At 43.7% G+C, this 21318-nt stretch overlaps 1 protein-coding gene across 1 annotated transcript in view; it reads left to right on the forward strand.

The window, feature by feature from the left end:
* The window catches only part of LOC144769611 (uncharacterized), a 248238-nt gene that overhangs the window by 156644 nt on the left and 70276 nt on the right, over positions 1-21318 (forward strand). Inside the window, exons 56-65 of the mRNA XM_078653774.1 lie at positions 4197-4396; positions 4896-5288; positions 6204-6490; positions 9868-10142; positions 10435-11027; positions 12106-12673; positions 13716-14308; positions 15219-15780; positions 19390-19589; positions 20029-20421. Of these exons, the coding sequence (XP_078509900.1) occupies positions 4197-4396; positions 4896-5288; positions 6204-6490; positions 9868-10142; positions 10435-11027; positions 12106-12673; positions 13716-14308; positions 15219-15780; positions 19390-19589; positions 20029-20421 (4064 nt within the window). The remainder of the gene's footprint in view (positions 1-4196; positions 4397-4895; positions 5289-6203; positions 6491-9867; positions 10143-10434; positions 11028-12105; positions 12674-13715; positions 14309-15218; positions 15781-19389; positions 19590-20028; positions 20422-21318) is intronic.

Genomic DNA, 21318 nt, shown 5'->3' on the forward strand with positions numbered 1-21318 from the left:
CTTATGAGCAGTCTGTGGTACAGGCCGGCATCCATAATTCTCTAGTTTCACATATACTGACAGCTCCATATCCACATTCATGAAGCTACAGACATTAGCACAATCTGAAATTGTAGATTTTTTTTTTATTACAGTACATTCAATTTTGTCTTTCGAAACATCGGCTAACATAGCGCCAAGTGGCCTTTCGTATTGTATGGGCCATTCTGTTTGCTCGACTCTCTAACCTCCGGATGTGAATTCGGGAGTGTAGCTGCTGGTGCAGTGGCACCGAGGCTCAGGGAATTGAAGGACCTCATAGTGTGTTACATCCGCTGCAGTTTTTTTAAAACGAGACACGTTCTATTGTTTTTTGTGTTTGCTTTTTACAACTGCCTGCCTGGGGGTCTTTATCTCTGTTTACCTGTGACATGACGGGGAGTTAAATTGACAGGAGGTGCTTAGCAGTGTAGCAGAGCAATGGGGAACGGCTGAGAATTGAAAACGAGAAAGATAATAGGAGGGCTAGAGTAGGAATGAAAGAGAAGTGATGGGAGCGCAACCAGAAGGGGTAGCATGAACAACAAGCATTGGCAAAGCCAGTCCGGCCGTGGGCACATGATTGAGCCAGGGGAGTAACAACAAATATCCAAGAAGCCAGTTGCAGATGAAGCTAAAAGATAAAGGGCAAGACGAGCACCACATCAAAAAGTGCTGATTATTCAAATATACTTATGGGAGGCAAGATGGTGAAAAACAAGACGTTTCTTTGAGCCGAAATCAAAAATCCGCAGCTCAGCGTAATATAGACGATTAAGGTGCAAGAGGACGCGTGTGTGTTTGTAAATATAAATATTTTCTATCTAGATATTCGAGAGGCATTCGTTGAGCAAAAGCATCGAAGAGGCAGCGTCTTTGGTTCAACCGACTGTTGCTCATAAAAACAGGAGGGCTATTAAAGAAATAAGAAAGTAGTCCCAAAACAATGCCCTACAATGTCCAGTGCGTATGTTTAACAGTAGTTGGGCGGTGCTCTTGGAGAGGGATAAACACCTGACAAGGCATGACGTGTGCATGCCCTTGTTAAATGAGGACAACACAAAATGGAGCGACAATGGTGCCGAGGGATCCATGTCCTAAGGTAATCCAACTAGAGCTGTCATTTAATGCAGACCTGGAATGGGATGATTTTCTATCATTTTGGTGCTTGCATTAGGACTCATGGCATCCATTGACTCCAAAGCGTCAATTAAGTGGTGTAAAGGTCAGTTTTAAACAAAGATGCTTGAGCATTGTTGGGGTGACAAGTCTGGCATCGAGAAAGGCAAATTAAATATTCTTTGTCAGTCTTTCATTACTGCCCTGTCAGTGCTTAATTTGTGACAAATGCCAGGGCCCTTCTGAGAAGACTATTGCAGCCTGCGCCATGTATTGACCCTGCCAGCGCTGCCAAAGATCAATACCAACATAACACCCATCCATTACACTCCTACGAGCGTGACAATTCAAACTATTTCAGGCCACACATAGCTATAATAATGGCATGGAGGCGGGTATTTTTCATTTTCAATGCAATTTGACTTAATAGACACAGTTGTTGTGCTCATTCCAAAATTAAACAGAGAGCGCCACCTTGTGTTGAACTGTCACGAGAGCCGGTGCTGACAATTAAGTGCCGATGTTGTGCACTGGAAAACACTGCCTCAAATTAGGCACTTGCCCTATTCCACAAACATTGGTGCCTCACCACTGTAATTACATACAGCTCTTTTGCACCTCCCATAGGTGTAGGAAAACCTCATCTGCTAAATGATGTGACATGTGCAGACCGGCAAAAAACTACACATTATCACAAAGAGTTCATGTAAAGTAGTAGGATAATATTTCACTTTAATTCACTAGTTAAAGACGGGTGTCTGCATTGATCGTGTGATAGGCAAAGGCTTGTGTCTGCATTGCTCATGTGATAGGTAAAGGTGGCGTCAGTATTGGTTATGTGATAGGTAAAGGATGGTGTCAGCGTTACTCATGGTGATAGGTAAAGGCTGGTGTCTGAATTACTCATGTGATAGGTAAAGGCTGGTGTCTGCATTGGTCATGTGATAGGTACAGGCTGGTGTTTGCATTGCTCATGTAATAGGTAAAGGTGGTGTCAGTATTGATTATGTGATAGTTAAAGGCTGGTGTCTGCATTGCTCATGTGATAGGTAAAGGCTGGTGTCTGCATTGCTCATGAGCTAGGTAAAGGCTGGTGGCTGCATTGCTCATGTGATATGTAAAGGCTGGTGTCTGAATTACTCATGTGATAGGTAAAGGCTGGTGTCTGTATTGCTCATGTGATAGGTAAAGGCTGGTGTTTGCATTGCTCATGTGATAGGTAAGTGCTGGTGTTTGCATTGCTCATGTAATAGGTAAAGATGGCGTCAGTATTGATTATGTGATAGTTAAAGGCTGGTGTCTGCATTGCTCATGTGATAGTTAAAGGCTGGTGTCTGCATTGCTCATGTGATAGGTAAAGGTTGGTGTCTGCATTGCTCATGAGCTAGGTAAAGGCTGGTGGCTGCATTGCTCATGTGATATGTAAAGGCTGGTGTCTGAATTACTCATGTGATAGGTAAAGGCTGGTGTCTGTATTGCTCATGTGATAGGTAAAGGCTGGTTTCTGCATTGCTCATGTGATGGGTAAAGGCTGGTGTTTGCATTGCTCATGTGATAGGTAAAGGCTGGTGTCTGCATTGGTCATGTGATAGGTAAAGGCTGGTTTCTGCATTGCTCATGTGATAGGTAAAGGTGGCGTCAGTTTTGGTTATGTGCTAGATAAAGGCTGGTGGCTGCATTGCTCATGTGATAGGTAAAGGCTGGTGTCTGAATTACTCATGTGATAGGTAAAGGCTGGTGTTTGCATTGCTCATGTGATAGGTAAGTGCTGGTGTCTGCATTGCTCATCTGATAGGTAAAGGTGGCGTCAATTTTGGTTATGTGATAGGTAAAGGCTGGTGACTGCATTGCTCATGTGATAGGTAGAGGCTGGTGTCTGCATTGCTCATGTGATAAGTAAAGGTGGCGTCAGTTTTGGTTATGTGATAGGTAAAGGCTGGTGTCTGCATTGCTGATGTGATAGGCAAAGGCTGGTGTCTGAATTGCTCATGTGATAGGTAAAGGCTGGTGTCCGCATTGCTCATGTGATAGGTAAAGGCTGGTGTCTGCATTGCTCATGTGATAGGTAAAGGCTGGTGTCTGAATTGCTCATGTGATAGGTAAAGGCTGGTGTCTGCATTGGTCATGTGATAGGTTAAGGCTGGTGTCTGCATTTCTCATGTGATAGGTAAAGGCTGGTGTCTGCATTGCTCATGTGATAGGTAAAGGCTGGTGTCTGCATTGCTCATGTGATAGGTAAAGGCTGGTGTCTGAATTGCTCATGTGATAGGTAAAGGCTGGTGTCTGCATTGCTCATGTGATAGGTAAAGGCTGGTGTCTGCATTGCTCATGTGATAGGTAAAGGCTGGTGTCTGCATTGCTCATGTGATAGGTAAAGGCTGGTGTCTGAATTGCTCATGTGATAGGTAAAGGCTGGTGTCTGCATTGCTCATGTGATAGGTAAAGGCTGGTGTCTGCATTGCTCATGTGATAGGTAAAGGCTGGTGTCTGCATTGCTCATGTGATAGGTAAAGGCTGGTGTCTGAATTGCTCATGTGATAGGTAAAGGCTGGTGTCTGAATTGCTCATGTGATAGGTAAAGGCTGGTGTCTGCATTGCTCATGTGATAGGTAAAGGCTGGTGTCTGCATTGCTCGTGTGATAGGTAAAGGCTGGTGTCTGCATTGCTCATGTGATAGGTAAAGGCTGGTGTCTGAATTGCTCATGTGATAGGTAAAGGCTGGTGTCTGCATTGGTCATGTGATAGGTAAAGGCTTGTGTCTGCATTGCTCATGTGATAGGTAAATTTTGTTGTCTGCATTGCACATGTGATAGGTAAAGGCTGGTGTCTGCAATGGTCATGTGATAGGTAAAGGCTTGTGTCTGCATTGCTCATGTGATAGGTAAAGGTTGGTGTCTACAATAGTCATGTGATAGGTAAAGCCTGGTGCCTGCAATGGTCATGTGATAGGTTATGCTTTTCGTTCTCTGGAACTGATAGTGTTTTCAATGCTGTATTTTCTGACTGCTAAGTTTGTTAGCGCCTTCTAAATGACAATGTTTTCCTTTTGGTATCTGCAGGCATAGAGTGTCCAATCAACAGCCACTATGAACTTTGCCACCGGAGGTGTCAGGACTCCTGTGTCTCCTCCTCTTTGCTCCCACACTGTGGAGCCACCTGCTCTGAGGGCTGCGTCTGTGATGATGGGTACCAGAGAAGCGGGGACAACTGCGTGAGGGCGGAGGAGTGCGGCTGTCAGCACGAGGGGATGTACTACAGCGTGAGTATAACTTCTTCAGCACTGGTATTGCAAATGATTCATTTCACATTTAAAATATATCTTCTGTTCAGTCTCCTCCTATTCTCTTAGAGACTTGTTCTCTTGTCTGTCTGTCTGTCTATCTGTCTGTCTGTCTGTCTGTCTGTCTGTCTGTCTGTCTGTCTGTCTGTCTGTCTGTCTGTCTGTCTGTCTGTCTGTCTGTCTATCTATCTATCTATCTATCTATCTATCTATCTATCTATCTATCTATCTATCTATCTATCTATCTCCCTCCAATCTCTGCTTATCTTCCTTTTTACATGTCTTTTCCATGAATTTCTGTTCTGTCCTGTAAGTATGGCCTATACTTTCTGTGTGTTCTTATGTCTGATGATGTCGTGTGTTGCCTGTCTCTTTCCTCTCTGTAACCTTCTATCTCTCTCTGTCACATGTTATCCATGCATGGAATTTCTCTGTCTTCAGTTTCCTCTCCATATAAGCCCCTTTCTCTGTCTCGCAGGTTGGAGACTTCATCTGGCTCTCTGACTGCTCCAAGAGGTGCCGCTGTGACTCCACTGGTAACTTCCGCTGTGCTAGCAGCAGTTGTGCCCAGCGACAGGAGTGTGCAGTGAAGAACGGGAAGCTAGGGTGCCAGAACCCTTGGGCAATCTGCACGGTGACGGGAGACCCACACTACCACACCTTTGATGGCACTGTGGCCAATTTCATGGGGACCTGTGCCTACGAGATCAGCCAGGGCTCAATCGCTCCTTCAGGATTCTCCTACCGGGTGGTGGCAGAGAACAGACGCTACCAGAACCCCAAAGTGTCCTTTGTGTACCGCGTCACCGTCTGGCTGAGCAGCACTGATGGGAACTTCAAGCTGGTCTTTGAACAAGGAAAGGTTCCTCTGGTGAGATTAACACTTTATCTATATTATGAATTATAGACATTTCCTTACTAATCATGTTCACCTGATTCACTGGTGAAAAGCTCCCTCCTCAGATGCAAGAACTTCACAACATAATTCGACCACATTTTTGAAGAAAATTGTGCTTTATTGCTGTGTAAGAATTCAACTTTTAAAATTGACATAGGAAAATTTAGACAGCATTCAAGGCCAAAGAAAAATTACTCATACTATTATGATTGGAAATATTTAATATAGTTATTTACATTAGTCGCACAAACACTAAATACAGGCACATGTTTGATTCCAGATTTGCGTTGAGAATGATATGGATGCAGAAAAGTGTGCTCCAGTATAGTATTGTATGATTCGTGTTTTTACAATCATAGTCCTTGTACTTTTACAGTTAGATAAAATTATAAAAATTGTAGTTTGATAACTTTTAATAAATTTACTAGAAATCTTCTTTGATATTGACTTGTTTCAGGTAGCTCCAAAAAGGCTTCATGGCCTACAAAATGTCAATTTGAAGTTTAATAGACAGGAATCCTGTCTTAGTGTACTGTGGGTTCTGGTAACCGCTGCCATATGCCCTCACTATACAAGGTGAGTGCATAACTAGTGTCTCATCCTTCAGAGGGACCAGAAGAACCTATCCATCCCTTGTTATTGATTCCAAAACCCCTCGCAGTCTTTTCAGGGATCAATGCAGAAACTGTGTTTAAAAAAGTGGTGAGTCAGCACTTTAATGACTTAACCAAGAAATATTGGAGGCCACGTGCCATTAATTGACTCTAATTACCTACTAAATGATTTTTTAAAAGCAGACGTCGGTAGTTACAACGTGATTGATTTACATTTGGCTCTTGTTGCTTTTAAAGTTCGTGATCTGTCAAAGGGATATTTTATGTCTTTCAGATCAATGGAGTCAAGACCAGACTCCCATCCTCGATGGGGTCTCTTGGAAACGTCACAGCGGCCAAGAGCGCCATCTCTGTGGACACAGCCTTCGGGGTCCGCATCAGGTACAACGGGGTAAACACAGTCACAGTACAAGTTGGGCCCCAGTACCAGAACCAAGTGCGGGGGATGTGTGGCAACTACAACGGAAACCCCAAGGACGACAAGAAGAAGCCGGATGGAACTCTTGCGCGCAACGATGCAGAGTTTGGGAACTCTTGGAAAGCAGACATCAATTCAGCAGGGTGAGACCATTTACGTCTTAACTTTCAGAAAAGAAACACCAAAATATATGCAACATTCTGTAGATTGAGGAAGTGTTTGATGATTTTTTCTGTTCCTTGCAGGGTAAGTCATATTTTTGTCCCAATTATGTAAAATTGAAATTACCTTAAATACCGCAATACCGAGGTAGTTTTATGATATACTGAGGCACTAGTGAAGTTTAGAGGAAATAAATGGTAGATGATACAGGGGCAGTGAAATGTATAGTGAATAATATTCAGCATAGTCAGTAGGAGCTGCTCATGAAATGTTCATAAAAAGCATGAATGAATGAATGAGCGTAGCCGGTGTGTAAAGCCCTCTGTAATCCTGAAAGTGCTTCCAGGCGCTGGGGAGAGATTGGACAAGTTATTGAATGTGGGTCCTATTATTGGTATATGGAGGCATCCCGGAGACCCGCACAAGAAACCGCAATCACTGAAATATGAATGATGTCAACTTCACAGCACCAAAAGTGCTGTACAAAAAACATGTGTTCAGTGCACCTCAGTAACCACCAGGCCCCAAAGGGGACTCGGCAAGGCAGGGATCACTAGTTAAGAGGCACAGAGCCCTAGCGCGAGCATCATCCACTCACTACCTGCCTAGCCAGGGGTGCAGGACAAGCCCCCCTTCTGTGCAGACCCTTCCATGCTCTGCAAGGGGCAGACCAAAGGGGTAACTCCCAGGGTGGCAACTTTTGAATGAGTATGTGCCATCTGTGTCACTAAGCTTTACTGCTTCACATACCGCTGCTCTACGGGCATGGTGCCACCCACTGGATGCTGTGGATGCCACACACACTCTGAGTGTCCCCTGCATCGTGTCCCAGCATCACCCCGTCTTCAGTGTATTAACATAGCCTGCCCTGCTCCCCGCTGGGACTCTTTGCAGCTGGGACTCGTTCACTTGGGAAGAGATGAGTAGTAAAATTCCCACTGAATCTTACACTGAAAGTTAAAGAAGTCTGTATTGCTGAGCATTCTGAGCCTGAGAAACCGCCGGAAATGGGAGCAATCGCAGTTTATAAGTGTCTTTCTGAAGGGAGTGGGTGGGGGGTAAGATGAGCGACGTGATCAGTGTTTGTGAAACACTTGGAGGTTCATCTTTATTGTATGATTAATTAAAATCCTTTACAAAAACGGCAGAAAGTGCACGTGTGAAAAAAGGTAATAATAAATGCATAAAATCTAGATAAAACAACACATTTAAAATGTGGAGATACAATAGGGTAGCAGAATGCAAATAACTTAGTACCAACAAGAGAAAAGGGAAAAAGGAGTGGTCCATTTAAAGACAAAGCATGCAGAGATTGACGAGCGGTTTATGTGCAAAACTGCTCAGGGCGTCCTGTTCCTATCCAAACATTAGTATAGACATATATAATATTGAAAAATGTGGTGATATGTAGGTTCAAGTGTCAGTGGTGCTCAAAGCATAGTTTATTCAGCTGTCACTTCTCTGGCTGATCGTATGAGCATTCCAGCAGCAGCATAGAACTTCCCAATTAGTGCCAGCTCCATCGGGACTGTGGTAGTGTAGATATGCCTTAAAGCCTCTTTACATGATCTAATGCCGTGTTGTATAAGCATAGTTCTTAAATACAACCGCCTTGGGTACAACAAAGCTTGACAGAAGCCAAACACTTGCTCCGCAGATTCTGTGTGGTGTTGACACAGACAACAGCCGGAGCCACTTGATGACCAGTTTTTCCGGTGGGCTCTATAGTCTTATATAGGCAAAGTTAAGAGCCTCGCTCTCAGGGCATTTTGTAGGGCTTGCCTTCCAAGGCCTGCTTTTAAGTAGGGCTGGCATGTGGTAGTTTCATGTGAGTTAACAAGGCCTTCTGCACCCAGTACTGATCTAATCCGTTCAAGGTCCTGTTGCCTCGAGATGTTCTTGCCACACTTTTTTAGCAGGATCTTTAAGCTGCACTTTGTTAGTGGTATGTCTGTAGAAGGTTCCATTGTTAGTCCCAGTGTTTGTTTGGCAATCAAGAGATACCTCGCCCAGCGACTGTTGTTGTCTGAAAAGACCACCCGTAGCACTGCCCTGATTGAGCCCGGGCATGCATTGCTCACGTTATGTTGGAATTTGACTATTTTTTTTTTACATTCAATGTCCATTGCTGTGATGTTGAACTCTAATCGGATCAGTGAATGCCTGGTCGTGTAGGGGAGCTTGAAGACGTCTCTATACGCCATTGTGTATAGTCCCTCCAATGTTTTAGTCAACAGACCAGGAAAGACAAGGTGGCCATAGGTGAGTGTAGGCATTAGCTTGGCTTGCATAACTCGTCGGATCCCTTCCGTCGAGTGGCTTACAAGCTTGTGGTGTAATTTGCACAAGCCATATGTTAGCTTAAGTGCTTTTGCCTCCATTGCTTTGACCTGCATTACTGGTCTGTAGGTATCTGTAAATTTTGCTCCTAAGTAGGTGTACTTGTTGGTCGTGCTTATCCTTAGAGGACCCAGCTGCCATGTCAGTATTTGTTTTTTTGGCTTGTGACCAAAGATCAGCACTTTAGTCTTAGATGCATTAGCTGTGAGCTTGTTTTCCATGTTGTAATCATGTAATGTGTCCTTTTCATGCCAATTCTTGTATGAGCCAACACAACCAGATCATCCGCGTACTGCATAATTAGCAGTCTTGGGTGGCCCAATTTTGGAGGAAAGATGTTAGTGTTTAACAGTGCTTCTTTCAGGTCAGCAGTGTATAAGTTAAACAGGGTGGGGGCGATCATGCAGCCCTGTTTTAGTCCCCTGTTTGTGAAGATCTTGGCAGTTGCGCATGTACTAGTAAGCTTTACTCGCACCCACTCGCACCCACGTGCCAGTGTAGAGTGATAAGATGCCCATAAGCAGTTTCCATGGTATACCACACTTACCCAATTTTGCCCACAGGATATTTTGATCAACTCGGTCAAAGGCGGCACTATAGTCCACAAAACATGCATATAATGGAGGGGCGGTAGCCCCAATTGCCCTCGTTGCCAGATATGAAAGTGCAATGGCATTGTCCAGGGTTGACGAATTCGGCTGAAAGCCAGTCTGGTAATGCAGGATTACTTGATTACTCGTGATCCATGACTCTAGCTCTTTCAAGAGCATTTTTGCAAATGCCTTTCCTTCCACTTCTAGTAGTGCAATCAGTCTATAATTCCCTGGATCAGAGGCATCCCCCTTTTTATAAATGGGATGTAGGATTGGGCCTTTCCATGAATCCGGAACAACAGAAAAGTTATATGGCAATCATTGAAAAGGATGCATCTTTCCTCTGTTTGATTTTAACACAAATTCAATTCATATTAAGTCCAAGACTCCTTATATTTGAGTTCCATTCTCTCTTCTCTCCTCAGGTGTGAGGATGATACAGGTGTGACCAGCTCCAACGGCACCTGCACCAATCAGGGAGCCATCGAGGCACAGTGCAGGATCATCACCCGCCCATCAGGCCCCTTCGATGAGTGCCAGTGGCACGAGGACGCGGAACCATTTGTGGCCTCTTGTGTGTATGACCTCTGCTTCTACGGCACCAACAAGGGGATGCTCTGCACAGCTGTCCAGGCCTACGAGGACATCTGTAACCTTCACAGCTTGGTGATTCCAGACTGGAAGGCGGAGCTGCAATGTGGTAAGTCAACCATCTCCCTACACTGCTTTAAATACTTGAGCTGCCCCACTCCATTAATCCCTTTCACAATAATAGCCTGGACAAATAGGTATGGAGATATTTAATTTGTGTTTCTCAGATGCATTTGAATTTCACTTTTAAACCCCAATAGTCCCAACCACAGTGTTTACATAATCTATACAGAAGGGTTTAATTAAGCAACAAGAAAACTATTGCTCATAAGATATTCCACCTCTATCTTCAAACCCGTCAACTTAAAATTGATAAGTTTACTTTGTTTTGTTCTTCCTAGATGACAACTGCCCTGACAACAGCCACTATGAACTGTTTGGCACTGGCTGCCCAACCACCTGCAGCAACCTTCATCAAACTGTTGCATGCGCCGCAGAGAGCATGGACGGATGCTTCTGTGATGAAGGGTTTGCTCTTCACTCTGGCCTCTGTGTCCCTGAAAGTCAGTGTGGCTGCACCATGGATGGCGTCTACTACAACCTGGGAGATGAGGTCTTCCTAACAGATACCTGCAGCCAGAAATGCACCTGCATCGCACAAGAGATGGTGTGTGAGGCACACACATGTGCCACCCTAGAAGAATGTAAGGTCATGAATGGAATCAGGAAGTGCTACCCTGTAAACAGCGGAATCTGTTGGGCCTCTGGAGATCCTCACTACCGCACCTTTGATGGAGTCACCTTCGACTACCAGGGCACCTGCAAGTACACCCTCAGCAAGTCTACTTCCCAGACCGGCTCTCTCATTGACTTTAGCGTCGTAGTACAGAACGAGCACCGATCATCACCAGTGGTGGCCTGGACGCGAAGAGTGGAAGTAAATGTCTACGGAGAGCAGATTTCCATAGCAGGTGGAGAATATGGCCAAGTTCAGGTAATGAATTACCTGATTTCTATGAATATGCAGAAATGTACCTAATCTAAAAGAGAATGTGATGTGTCTATTTGTTAATGACAGGTCTGGGCAACCATTAGGAGAACAAATAAACCATTAGCAAGAATAGGGAATAACAATAAATGTATCAAGCTAATAGTAGAAATGGTTTTGAAGCATGCTTAAACGTTTAGTGTACTGAAAAAGAAATGAATAAAATATGTGTAGAGCATGAGTCAATTCCAGAGGTACAAGCCTTGAAGCTTGATTGCTTCTTGAAGAGGTAAAGCACAGCATCACGTCTTAACTCATTTGCAAACTGGACAATTATTGCAAACAATAAAATGCCACGGGAATGCTGAGAGTGCCAAAGAGTCATTTGTTGTACAAGGAGGTATACTGCTTTATATATAGCAAGCACCAGGCAACTCACTTTTTGCAAACTCTTTAATTGCACTCAAGACTGCACGACTGTCCTCATAAATACAATGTTGAGGACACGGTAACAAGCATCATGGGCGCCCACTAATGGCATTAGTTGTGTACTGCAAGCGACAGCCACGGTGATATGATAAAAATAAAAGATTGAACAACCATCAATAATGGATACATGATGCACCACTTTGCTTAGGCATGTCTTTTTCATTCAATTTATGCCAATCAGCAGCAACAATGCAACTCAATTTATCCATGCATAAATAAATTAACCATTTTTTTTGAGCGATTGTAAAAAGTGGCAATCTAGATTGCAAACAAAATAAGAGCCATTAGAACAAATGTATGTCCCAGTTTTTGGAAGTTATTTTAATGAGGATGAATACACTAGATATCTTGTATGGTGGACAAATAATAATGATAGGACCTGGGCGGTAGAAGTTAAGTGAAGTTTTCTATTATGATGTACAAATCTCTTCATCAGGAATCTTTATGACTTTAAATATGATAAATTCATCGCAATTACACGTGTGCATATGCAGAGGAAATGAAAATCAAGCGTGAGGCATGAAGAAAGAAACGACAAAGAGAACCATTAATTGCCTCTCATAAATTTAATGTAAACTATGTATAATTATTTCAGATCAATGGCTTCCAACATATTCTCCCAGTTTCCAGTCAATCGGGGAAGATCCAGGTCTATTACAGTGGCTCCTCAGCAGTCGTCGATACAGACTTTGGCCTTGTAGTTTCCTACGACTGGTGGCATCACGTGGCTGTGCAGGTGCCTGCAGCATACTCAGGATCCCTTGCTGGCCTTTGTGGAAACTTCAATGGGAACAAGAGTGATGACTTCAGGATTCCTGATGGATCTCTGGTGGAAAGTGTGGTCAACTTTGGAAACAGCTGGAAGGAAGAAGACGAGGACTCTGCTTTCAACTGCATAGACACTGACAATCCACCAGTGTGTGGTGTGGACATGGTGTCCCAGTTCAGCAACCAGAGCCACTGTGGAATCATGAAAGATCCAAACGGTCCCTTTAAAGACAGCATCAATGCTGACACTGAGATCTACTTCAAGAACTGTGTCTATGACCTGTGTGGAACAGACGGCGATCAGCAGACACTATGTGAAATTGTGAAAAATTATGCCCATCATTGCCAGAGCCGTGGCAATGCCATCCAGCCATGGAGGACACTCACTGGATGTGGTATGTCGACAAAATGTTTGATTTTTATTGATTGTACTCCTCATTGTGCCTTTTAGTTACCCCAGGGCAGTGTAGGTGAGTTACAGTTTCAATAGTGTAATGATGTGGACCCCAACCCGTGCAAGATAGACCCTAATATTACTTTGCTGTCCTGATTTTCTGAAACACATGAAATTTGACTTTATCTGGGACACAAATGCATTTCTTTGCCCCATGGAAAGACATGAGTAAATCCACATGAACACACTTGCTGCTCATAACTTACCTATAATTGCCACTTAGATACTTATTATAATAAATCAAACACAATGGTGGGTAGAATCTGCCTTCATCTTCCAAATAGAGCAAAAAAAAACTTCTACGTTAAATGTTTCATTCTGTGAATGAAATTCCGTTATATGTGATACTATCACCACAGATTTACCTTTTATTTTATCACTGCAATCCTTATTTTTTTAATAATTTGGAAAATGGACCGATGTTGAGACATATCATATTCTGTTACATGGGTTTCTTGATCCATCTGACTGAATCAGAATAAAACAATCGACTTTATCCCTGTATTTCCATAGTTATGGGTTTGGCTGATTATTAGTTCGCTGTTTCCTACATCATTGACCCAGCTCTAACCTTTAAATAGGTCTGGGAACACATTCTGTCCTCTTTGCATTAGGTACTGTTATTGAAGTGAACACTCTAGTGAATTCTTCTGCTGGTTGTAGGAACCAGTGAGTCAATGTTTCCACTTCCCTGTTTTATGTATTGCTTCCAAAGGTATGAGAAACACAGAAACAGCTGTGATGTGTATACAGTGCTCCAAGGACACTACTCTGGTATTCCACACTATCCAACATTTTATTTGTATTGCTATCGTAATCAATATTATCAAAAGTAGCAGTAGTAGTGATAGTAGCAGTAGTAGAAGGTCAAAAATATGTTGTATTTCTTATTGTAATTATATTTGTGCAGTTTTTCTGACTGTACAATGATACGCACCAAGTATCCATGTAGGTCTCAATTTAATGGCATTTTTATTTTACAGGCATTACGTGTCCCAGTAATCAGAAGTACGAGTTATGTGGATCTTCTTGCCCTGCTACCTGTGCCAATGCCTCAACCGTCTGCCGTGGTCAGTGCAAGGAAGGATGCCAGTGTGAGAGCGGGTTTGTTCTAAGTGGCACAGACTGTGTGCCACAGAGTCAGTGCGGCTGCACAGAAAATGGCAAATACTACAAAGCAGGAGACACTTTCTGGAAACAGGACAACTGCCAGACTTTGTGCCGGTGTGATGGCTCCTCCAGGACTGTCCAGTGTTCACTGTCATCTTGTGCCAGTGGTGAGACTTGCACCACTGTCAAAGGCGTCTATGGCTGCCACGTTCTGCCTGATGGTATCTGCCGGGCCTCAGGAGACCCTCATTACACCAGCTTCGATGGGAGAAGGTTTGATTTCCAGGGCACCTGCAAGTACGTTCTGTCTGAAGTCCCAGGTCCCAATGGTTCTCTGCCCTTCTTCAGAGTGGAAGTGAAGAATGAAAAGCTGCAGGGACTGCAGGTGGCGGTGACCAAGGAGGTCTTTGTTTCTGTGTATCAGACCCAGATACATCTCCAGAGTGGAAAGCGTGGCACAGTTGAGGTAAGTTATAGTTTGGATGAAGTCATCCTAATGTATGCCAACTCCGCACATTAATAACTTACCCATGTTTTCTGAGCAGCAAACAGTGTTCATTAAAGCACTGAAATGATGCTTTTCTCCACGCTGCTGACTTGGTTAGATGGCTTTGTTGGATATGGTCTCTCGTCGTTTTTTTTTTGCTCACAATGATGGTTAGCTTACCACGGCCCCGACAGGCTGTTAGCCGTACCTAAGAAAAGGCCAGCTGCTTGAGACACAGTTCTTGTTTCTGGCTCCGATAGGTTTAGACATCTTTGCTCAATTTTGTTTTGGATTTCTGAGGACATTTTAATGTGTTTTTTTTCCCCATCTACTTATATTCAGAATTCTTCCCTGTTATCTTTCTTTCTTTTGTTTATTTCCGGTCTTGTGTAGCTTGGTTATGGAATGGTTTACCGAATTAAGAAACACCTATTCTCGCGAGAGCCCAGCTTACGGTGCATTATATATGTAAAATAGCTAACTGCATGCTGGATTGCTGATGTGTTCATCACGGCAGAAATAGGTGTACAGGTGACTTGTGAAGACAATAATTCTAGTTGGGGCAGGCTAATATTGAGCTATAAATGTTGTAAAAGTGCAGATACGTTTATTGTGACGAGGTTATCCATACCGCAGCTGAAAGGTGAGCATGTGGTGGGGACACCAGGGTCAGGTGAGGGACTTAGCTATCACAGCTTCAGTATTATAGAGATGTCTCTTGGACACCTAAAAACCACGAAACAAGTCACTTTTAAAAAAGACAACTTGCAATCGTCCCATCTGGAGTAAAAGCAAAGGAAAAAGGAGTTCGTTTGTTTGGTAATATTCTTTATGGCCAGAGCAACCATCACTTTAATAACGAGCCACTTACTGTAACTTTCTCCATCAGATCAATGGAATCATTCAGAGTCTGCCAGTGAACATCAACAGTGGAAGAATCGTCATCTTTAAAAGTGGGGACTACACGGTGCTGAAAACAGACTTCGGTCTGACAGTCAACTATGACATGGTCTACAGCGTCTTCCTTACACTTCCTGCTCGATTCCGAGGCCAAACCAGTGGTCTATGCGGGAACTTCAACGGGGTGGTGTCCGATGACTTTACTACCCGGAGTGGGTCTGTCATTACTAACGCCTTCACCTTTGGCACCAGCTGGGTTTCTGAAGGCAGCGCTGGCTGTGACCACGGCTGCTCAGGTGACTGCCCCGTCTGCAGCGCTGACAAGATGATGGCCTCCAAGAAAGCCTGTTGGATCATCCAAGACCCCAGAGGGCCCTTCTCCTCCTGTCACTCAAAGATCAACCCGGCTCACCACTACTCTGACTGCGTCTACGACCACTGCCTGACTGAAGGGAACAGCACGGTCCTGTGCCATGCCGTTCAAACCTACGCAGCCGCCTGCCAGACCTCCAGTGTGACCATTGGCAGCTGGAGGAACAGCTCCTTCTGTGGTGAGTAAAGGAGTTCTTCGTTTTCAGGGAGTGAATCAACTCTGCCAGAGAAAAAAAGAACAGGAAAAACCATTAAGCAATAGTGAAAGTATGTGTGTGTTCAATGTACATTTGATAAATGCTTTATTGGTAACACCTGTATGTAGAATGCCTCTGAGTTCTAGCCAACATTGTTTGAGAAATTCACCACTTTGCTTATGAGCAGTCTGTGGTACAGGCCGGCATCCATAATTCTCTAGTTTCACATATACTGACAGCTCCATATGCACATTCATGAAGCTACAGACATTAGCACAATCTGAAATTGAAGATTTTTTTTTATTACAGTACATTCAATTTTGTCTTTCGAAACATCGGCTAACATAGCGCCAAGTGGCCTTTCGTATTGTATGGGCCATTCTGTTTGCTCGACTCTCTAACCTCCGGATGTGAATTCGGGAGTGTAGCTGCTGGTGCAGTGGCACCGAGGCTCAGGGAATTGAAGGACCTCATAGTGTGTTACATCCGCTGCAGTTTTTTTTTAAAACGAGACACGTTCTATTGTTTTTTGTGTTTGCTTTTTACAACTGCCTGCCTGGGGGTCTGTATCTCTGTTTACCTGTGACATGACGGGGAGTTAAATTGACAGGAGGTGCTTAGCGGTGTAGCAGAGCAATGGGGAACGGCTGAGAATTGAAAACGAGAAAGATAATAGAAGGGCTAGAGTAGGAATGAAAGAGAAGTGATGGGAGCGCAACCAGAAGGGGTAGCATGAACAACAAGCATTGGCAAAGCCAGTCCGGCCGTGGGCACATGATTGAGCCAGGGGAGTAACAACAAATATCCAAGAAGCCAGTTGCAGACGAAGCTAAAAGATAAAGGGCAAGACGAGCACCACATCAAAAAGTGCTGATTATTCAAATATACTTATGGGAGGCAAGATGGTGAAAAACAAAACGTTTCTTTGAGCCGAAATCAAAAATCCGCAGCTCAGCGTAATATAAACGATTAAGGTGCAAGAGGACGCGTGTGTGTTTGTAAATATAAATATTTGCTATCTAGATATTCGAGAGGCATTCGTTGAGCAAAAGCATCGAAGAGGCAGCGTCTTTGGTTCAACCGACTGTTGCTAGTAAAAACAGGAGGGCTATTGAAGAAATAAGAAAGTAGTCCCAAAACAATGCCCTACAATGTCCAGTGCGTATGTTTAACAGTAGTTGGGCGGTGCTCTTGGGGAGGGATAAACACCTGACGAGGCATGACGTGTGCATGCCCTTGTTAAATGAGGACAACACAAAATGGAGCGACAATGGTGCCGAGGGATCCATGTCCTAAGGTAATCCAACTAGAGCTGTCATTTAATGCAGACCTGGAATGAGATGATTTTCTATCATTTTGGTGCTTGCATTAGGACTCATGGCATCCATTGACTCCAAAGCGTCAATTAAGTGGTGTAAAGGTCAGTTTTTAACAAAGATGCTTGAGCATTGTTGGGGTGACAAGTCTGGCATCGAGAAAGGCAAATTAAATATTCTCTGTCAGACTTTCATTACTGCCCTGTCAGTGCTTAATTTGTAACAAAGGCCAGGGCCCTTCTGAGAAGACTATTGCAGCCTGCGCCATGTATTGACCCCGCCAGCGCTGCCAAAGATCAATACCAACATAACACCTATCCATTACACTCCTACTAGCGTGACAATTCAAACTATTTCAGGCCACACAAAGCTATAATAATGGCATGGAGGCGGGTATTTTTCATTTTCAATGCAATTTGACTTAATAGACACAGTTGTTGTGCTCATTCCAAAATTAAACAGAGAGCGTCACCTTGTGGTGAACTGTCACGAGAGCCGGTGCTGACAATTAAGTGCCGATGTTGTGCACTGGAAAACACTGGCTCAAATTAAGCACTTGCCCTATTCCACAAACATTGGTGCCTCACCACTGTAATTACATACAGCTCTTTTGCACCTCCCATAGGTGTAGGAAAACCTCATCTGCTAAATGATGTGACATGTGCAGACTGGCAAAAAACTACACATTATCACAAAGAGTTCATGTAAAGTAGTAGGATAATATTTCACTTTAATTCAACAGTTAAAGACGGGTGTCTGCATTGATCGTATGATAGGTAAAGGCTTGTGTCTGCATTGCTCATGTGATAGGTAAAGGTGGCGTCAGTATTGGTTATGTGATAGGTAAAGGATGGTGTCAGCGTTACTCATGGTGATAGGTAAAGGCTGGTGTCTGAATTACTCATGTGATAGGTAAAGGCTGGTGTCTGCATTGGTCATGTGATAGGTACAGGCTGGTGTTTGCATTGCTCATGTAATAGGTAAAGGTGGCGTCAGTATTGATTATGTGATAGTTAAAGGCTGGTGTCTGCATTGCTCATGAGCTAGGTAAAGGCTGGTGTCTGAATTACTTATGTGATAGGTAAAGGCTGGTGTCTGTATTGCTCATGTGATAGGTAAAGGCTGGTTTCTGCATTGCTCATGTGATGGGTAAAGGCTGGTGGCTGCATTGCTCATGTGATATGTAAAGGCTGGTGTCTGAATTACTCATGTGATAGGTAAAGGCTGGTCTCTGTATTGCTCATGTGATAGGTAAAGGCTGGTTTCTGCATTGCTCATGTGATGGGTAAAGGCTGGTGTTTGCATTGCTCATGTGATAGGTAAAGGCTGGTGTCTGCATTGCTCATGTGATAGGTAAAGGCTGGTTTCTGCATTGCTCATGTGATAGGTAAAGGTGGCGTCAGTTTTGGTTATGTGCTAGATAAAGGCTGGTGGCTGCATTGCTCATGTGATAGGTAAAGGCTGGTGTCTGAATTACTCATGTGACAGGTAAAGGCTGGTGTTTGCATTGCTCATGTGATAGGTAAGTGCTGGTGCCTGCATTGCTCATGTGATAGGTAAAGGTGGCGTCAATTTTGGTTATGTGATAGGTAAAGGCTGGTGACTGCATTGCTCATGTGATAGGTAGAGGCTGGTGTCTGCATTGCTCATGTGATAGGTAAAGGTGGCGTCAGTTTTGGTTATGTGATAGGTAAAGGCTGGTGTCTGCATTGCTGATGTGATAGATAAAGGCTGGTGTCTGAACTGCTCATGTGATAGGTAAAGGCTGGTGTCTGCATTGCTCATGTGATAGGTAAAGGCTGGTGTCTGAATTGCTCATGTGATAGGTGAAGGCTGGTGTCTGCATTGGTCATGTGATAGGTAAAGGCTTGTGTCTGCATTGCTCATGTGATAGGTAAAGATTGTTGTCTGCATTGCTCGTGTGATAGGTAAAGTCTGTTGTCTGCAATGGTCATGTCATAGGTAAAGGCTGGTGTCTGCATTGCTCGTGTGATAGGTAAAGGCTGGTGTCTGCAATGGTCATGTCATAGGTAAAGGCTGGTGTCTGCATTGCTCATGTGATAGGTAAAGGCTGGTGCCTGCAATAGTCATGTGATAGGTAAAGCCTGGTGCCTGCAATAGTTGTGTGATAGGTAAAGGCTGTTGTCTGCAATGGTCATGTGATAGATTATGCTTTTCGTCCTCTGGAACTGATAGTGTTTTCAATGCTGTATTTTCTGACTGCTAAGTTTGTTACGCCTTCTAAATGACAATGTTTTCCTTTTGGTATCTGCAGGCATAGAGTGTCCAATCAACAGCCACTATGAACTTTGCCACCGGAGGTGTCAGGACTCCTGTGTCTCCTCCTCTTTGCTCCCACACTGTGGTGCCACCTGCTCTGAGGGCTGCGTCTGTGATGATGGGTACCAGAGAAGCGGGGACAACTGCGTGAGGGCAGAGGAGTGCGGCTGTCAGTACGAGGGGATGTACTACAGCGTGAGTATAACTTCTTCAGCACTGGTATTGCAAATGATTCATTTCACATTTAAAATATATCTTCTGTTCAGTCTCCTCCTATTCTCTTAGAGCCTGGTTCTCTTGTCTGTCTGTCTGTCTGTCTGTCTGTCTGTCTGTCTGTCTGTCTGTCTGTCTGTCTGTCTGTCTGTCTATCTATCTATCTATCTATCTATCTATCTATCTATCTCCCTCCAATCTCTGCTTATCTTCCTTTTTACATGTCTTTTCCATGAATGTCTGTCCTGTCCTGTAAGTATGGCCTATACTTTCTGTGTGTTCTTATGTCTGAGGATGTTGTGTGTTGCCTGTCTCTTTCCTCTCTGTAACCTTCTATCTCTCTCTGTCACATGTTATCCATGCATGGAATTTCTCTGTTTTCAGTTTCCTCTCCATATAAGCCCCTTTCTCTGTCTCACAGGTTGGAGAATACATCTGGCTCTCTGACTGCTCCAAGAGGTGCCGCTGTGACTCCACTGGTAACTTCCGCTGTGCTAGCAGCAGTTGTGCCCAGCGACAGGAGTGTGCAGTGAAGAACGGGAAGCTAGGGTGCCAGAACCCTTGGGCAATCTGCACGGTGACGGGAGACCCACACTACCACACCTTTGATGGCACTGTGGCCAATTTCATGGGGACCTGTGCCTACGAGATCAGCCAGGGCTCAATCGCTCCTTCAGGATTCTCCTACCGGGTGGTGGCAGAGAACAGACGCTACCAGAACCCCAAAGTGTCCTTTGTGTACCGCGTCACCGTCTGGCTGAGCAGCACTGATGGGAACTTCAAGCTGGTCTTTGAACAAGGAAAGGTTCCTCTGGTGAGATTAACACTTTATCTATATTATGAATTATAGACATTTCCTTACTAATCATGTTCACCTGATTCACTGGTGAAAAGCTCCCTCCTCAGATGCAAGAGCTTCACAACATAATTCGACCACATTTTTGAAGAAAATTGTGCTTTATTGCTGTGTAACAATTCAGCTTTTAAAATTGAAATAGGAAAATTTAGACAGCATTCAAGGCCAAAGAAAAATTACTCATAATATTATGATTGGAAATATTTATTATAGTTATTTACATTAGTCGCACAAACACTAAATACAGGCACATGTTTGATTCCAGATTTGCGTTGAGAATGATATGGATGCAGAAAAGTGTGCTCCAGTATAGTACTGTATGAGTCGTGTTTTTACAATCATAGTCCTTGTACTTTTACAGTTAGATAAAATTATAAAAATTGTAATTTGGTAACTTTTAATAAATTTACTAGAAATCTTTTTTGATATTGACTTGTTTCAGGTAGCTCCAAAAAGGCTTCATGGCCTACAAAATGTCAATTTGAAGTTTAATAGACAGGAATCCTGTCTTAGTGTACTGTGGGTTCTTGTAACCGCTGCCATGTGCCCTCACTATACAAAGTGAGTGCATAACTAGTGTCTCATCCTACAGAGGGACCAGAAGAACCTATCGATCCCTTGTTATTGATTCCAAAACCCCTCGCATTCTTTTCAGGGATCAATGCAGAAACTGTGTTTAAACAAGCATTTACAATGCAGTGGTTTCGCCTTTGGAAAAGTTAGAGCTATTGGCATTGTAAATGACAAAATTTGTATTTATGTGTTGGTTTTGAAAACAGATAAATAAATGGCATTGTCATTTACATTGCCATTAGCTTTTGTACTGTTCGGTGAATATATCGTCGCACACAACAT

The sequence above is a fragment of the Lissotriton helveticus genome, chromosome 7, assembly GCF_964261635.1.
Source record: "Lissotriton helveticus chromosome 7, aLisHel1.1, whole genome shotgun sequence".
NCBI lineage: Eukaryota > Metazoa > Chordata > Amphibia > Caudata > Salamandridae > Lissotriton > Lissotriton helveticus.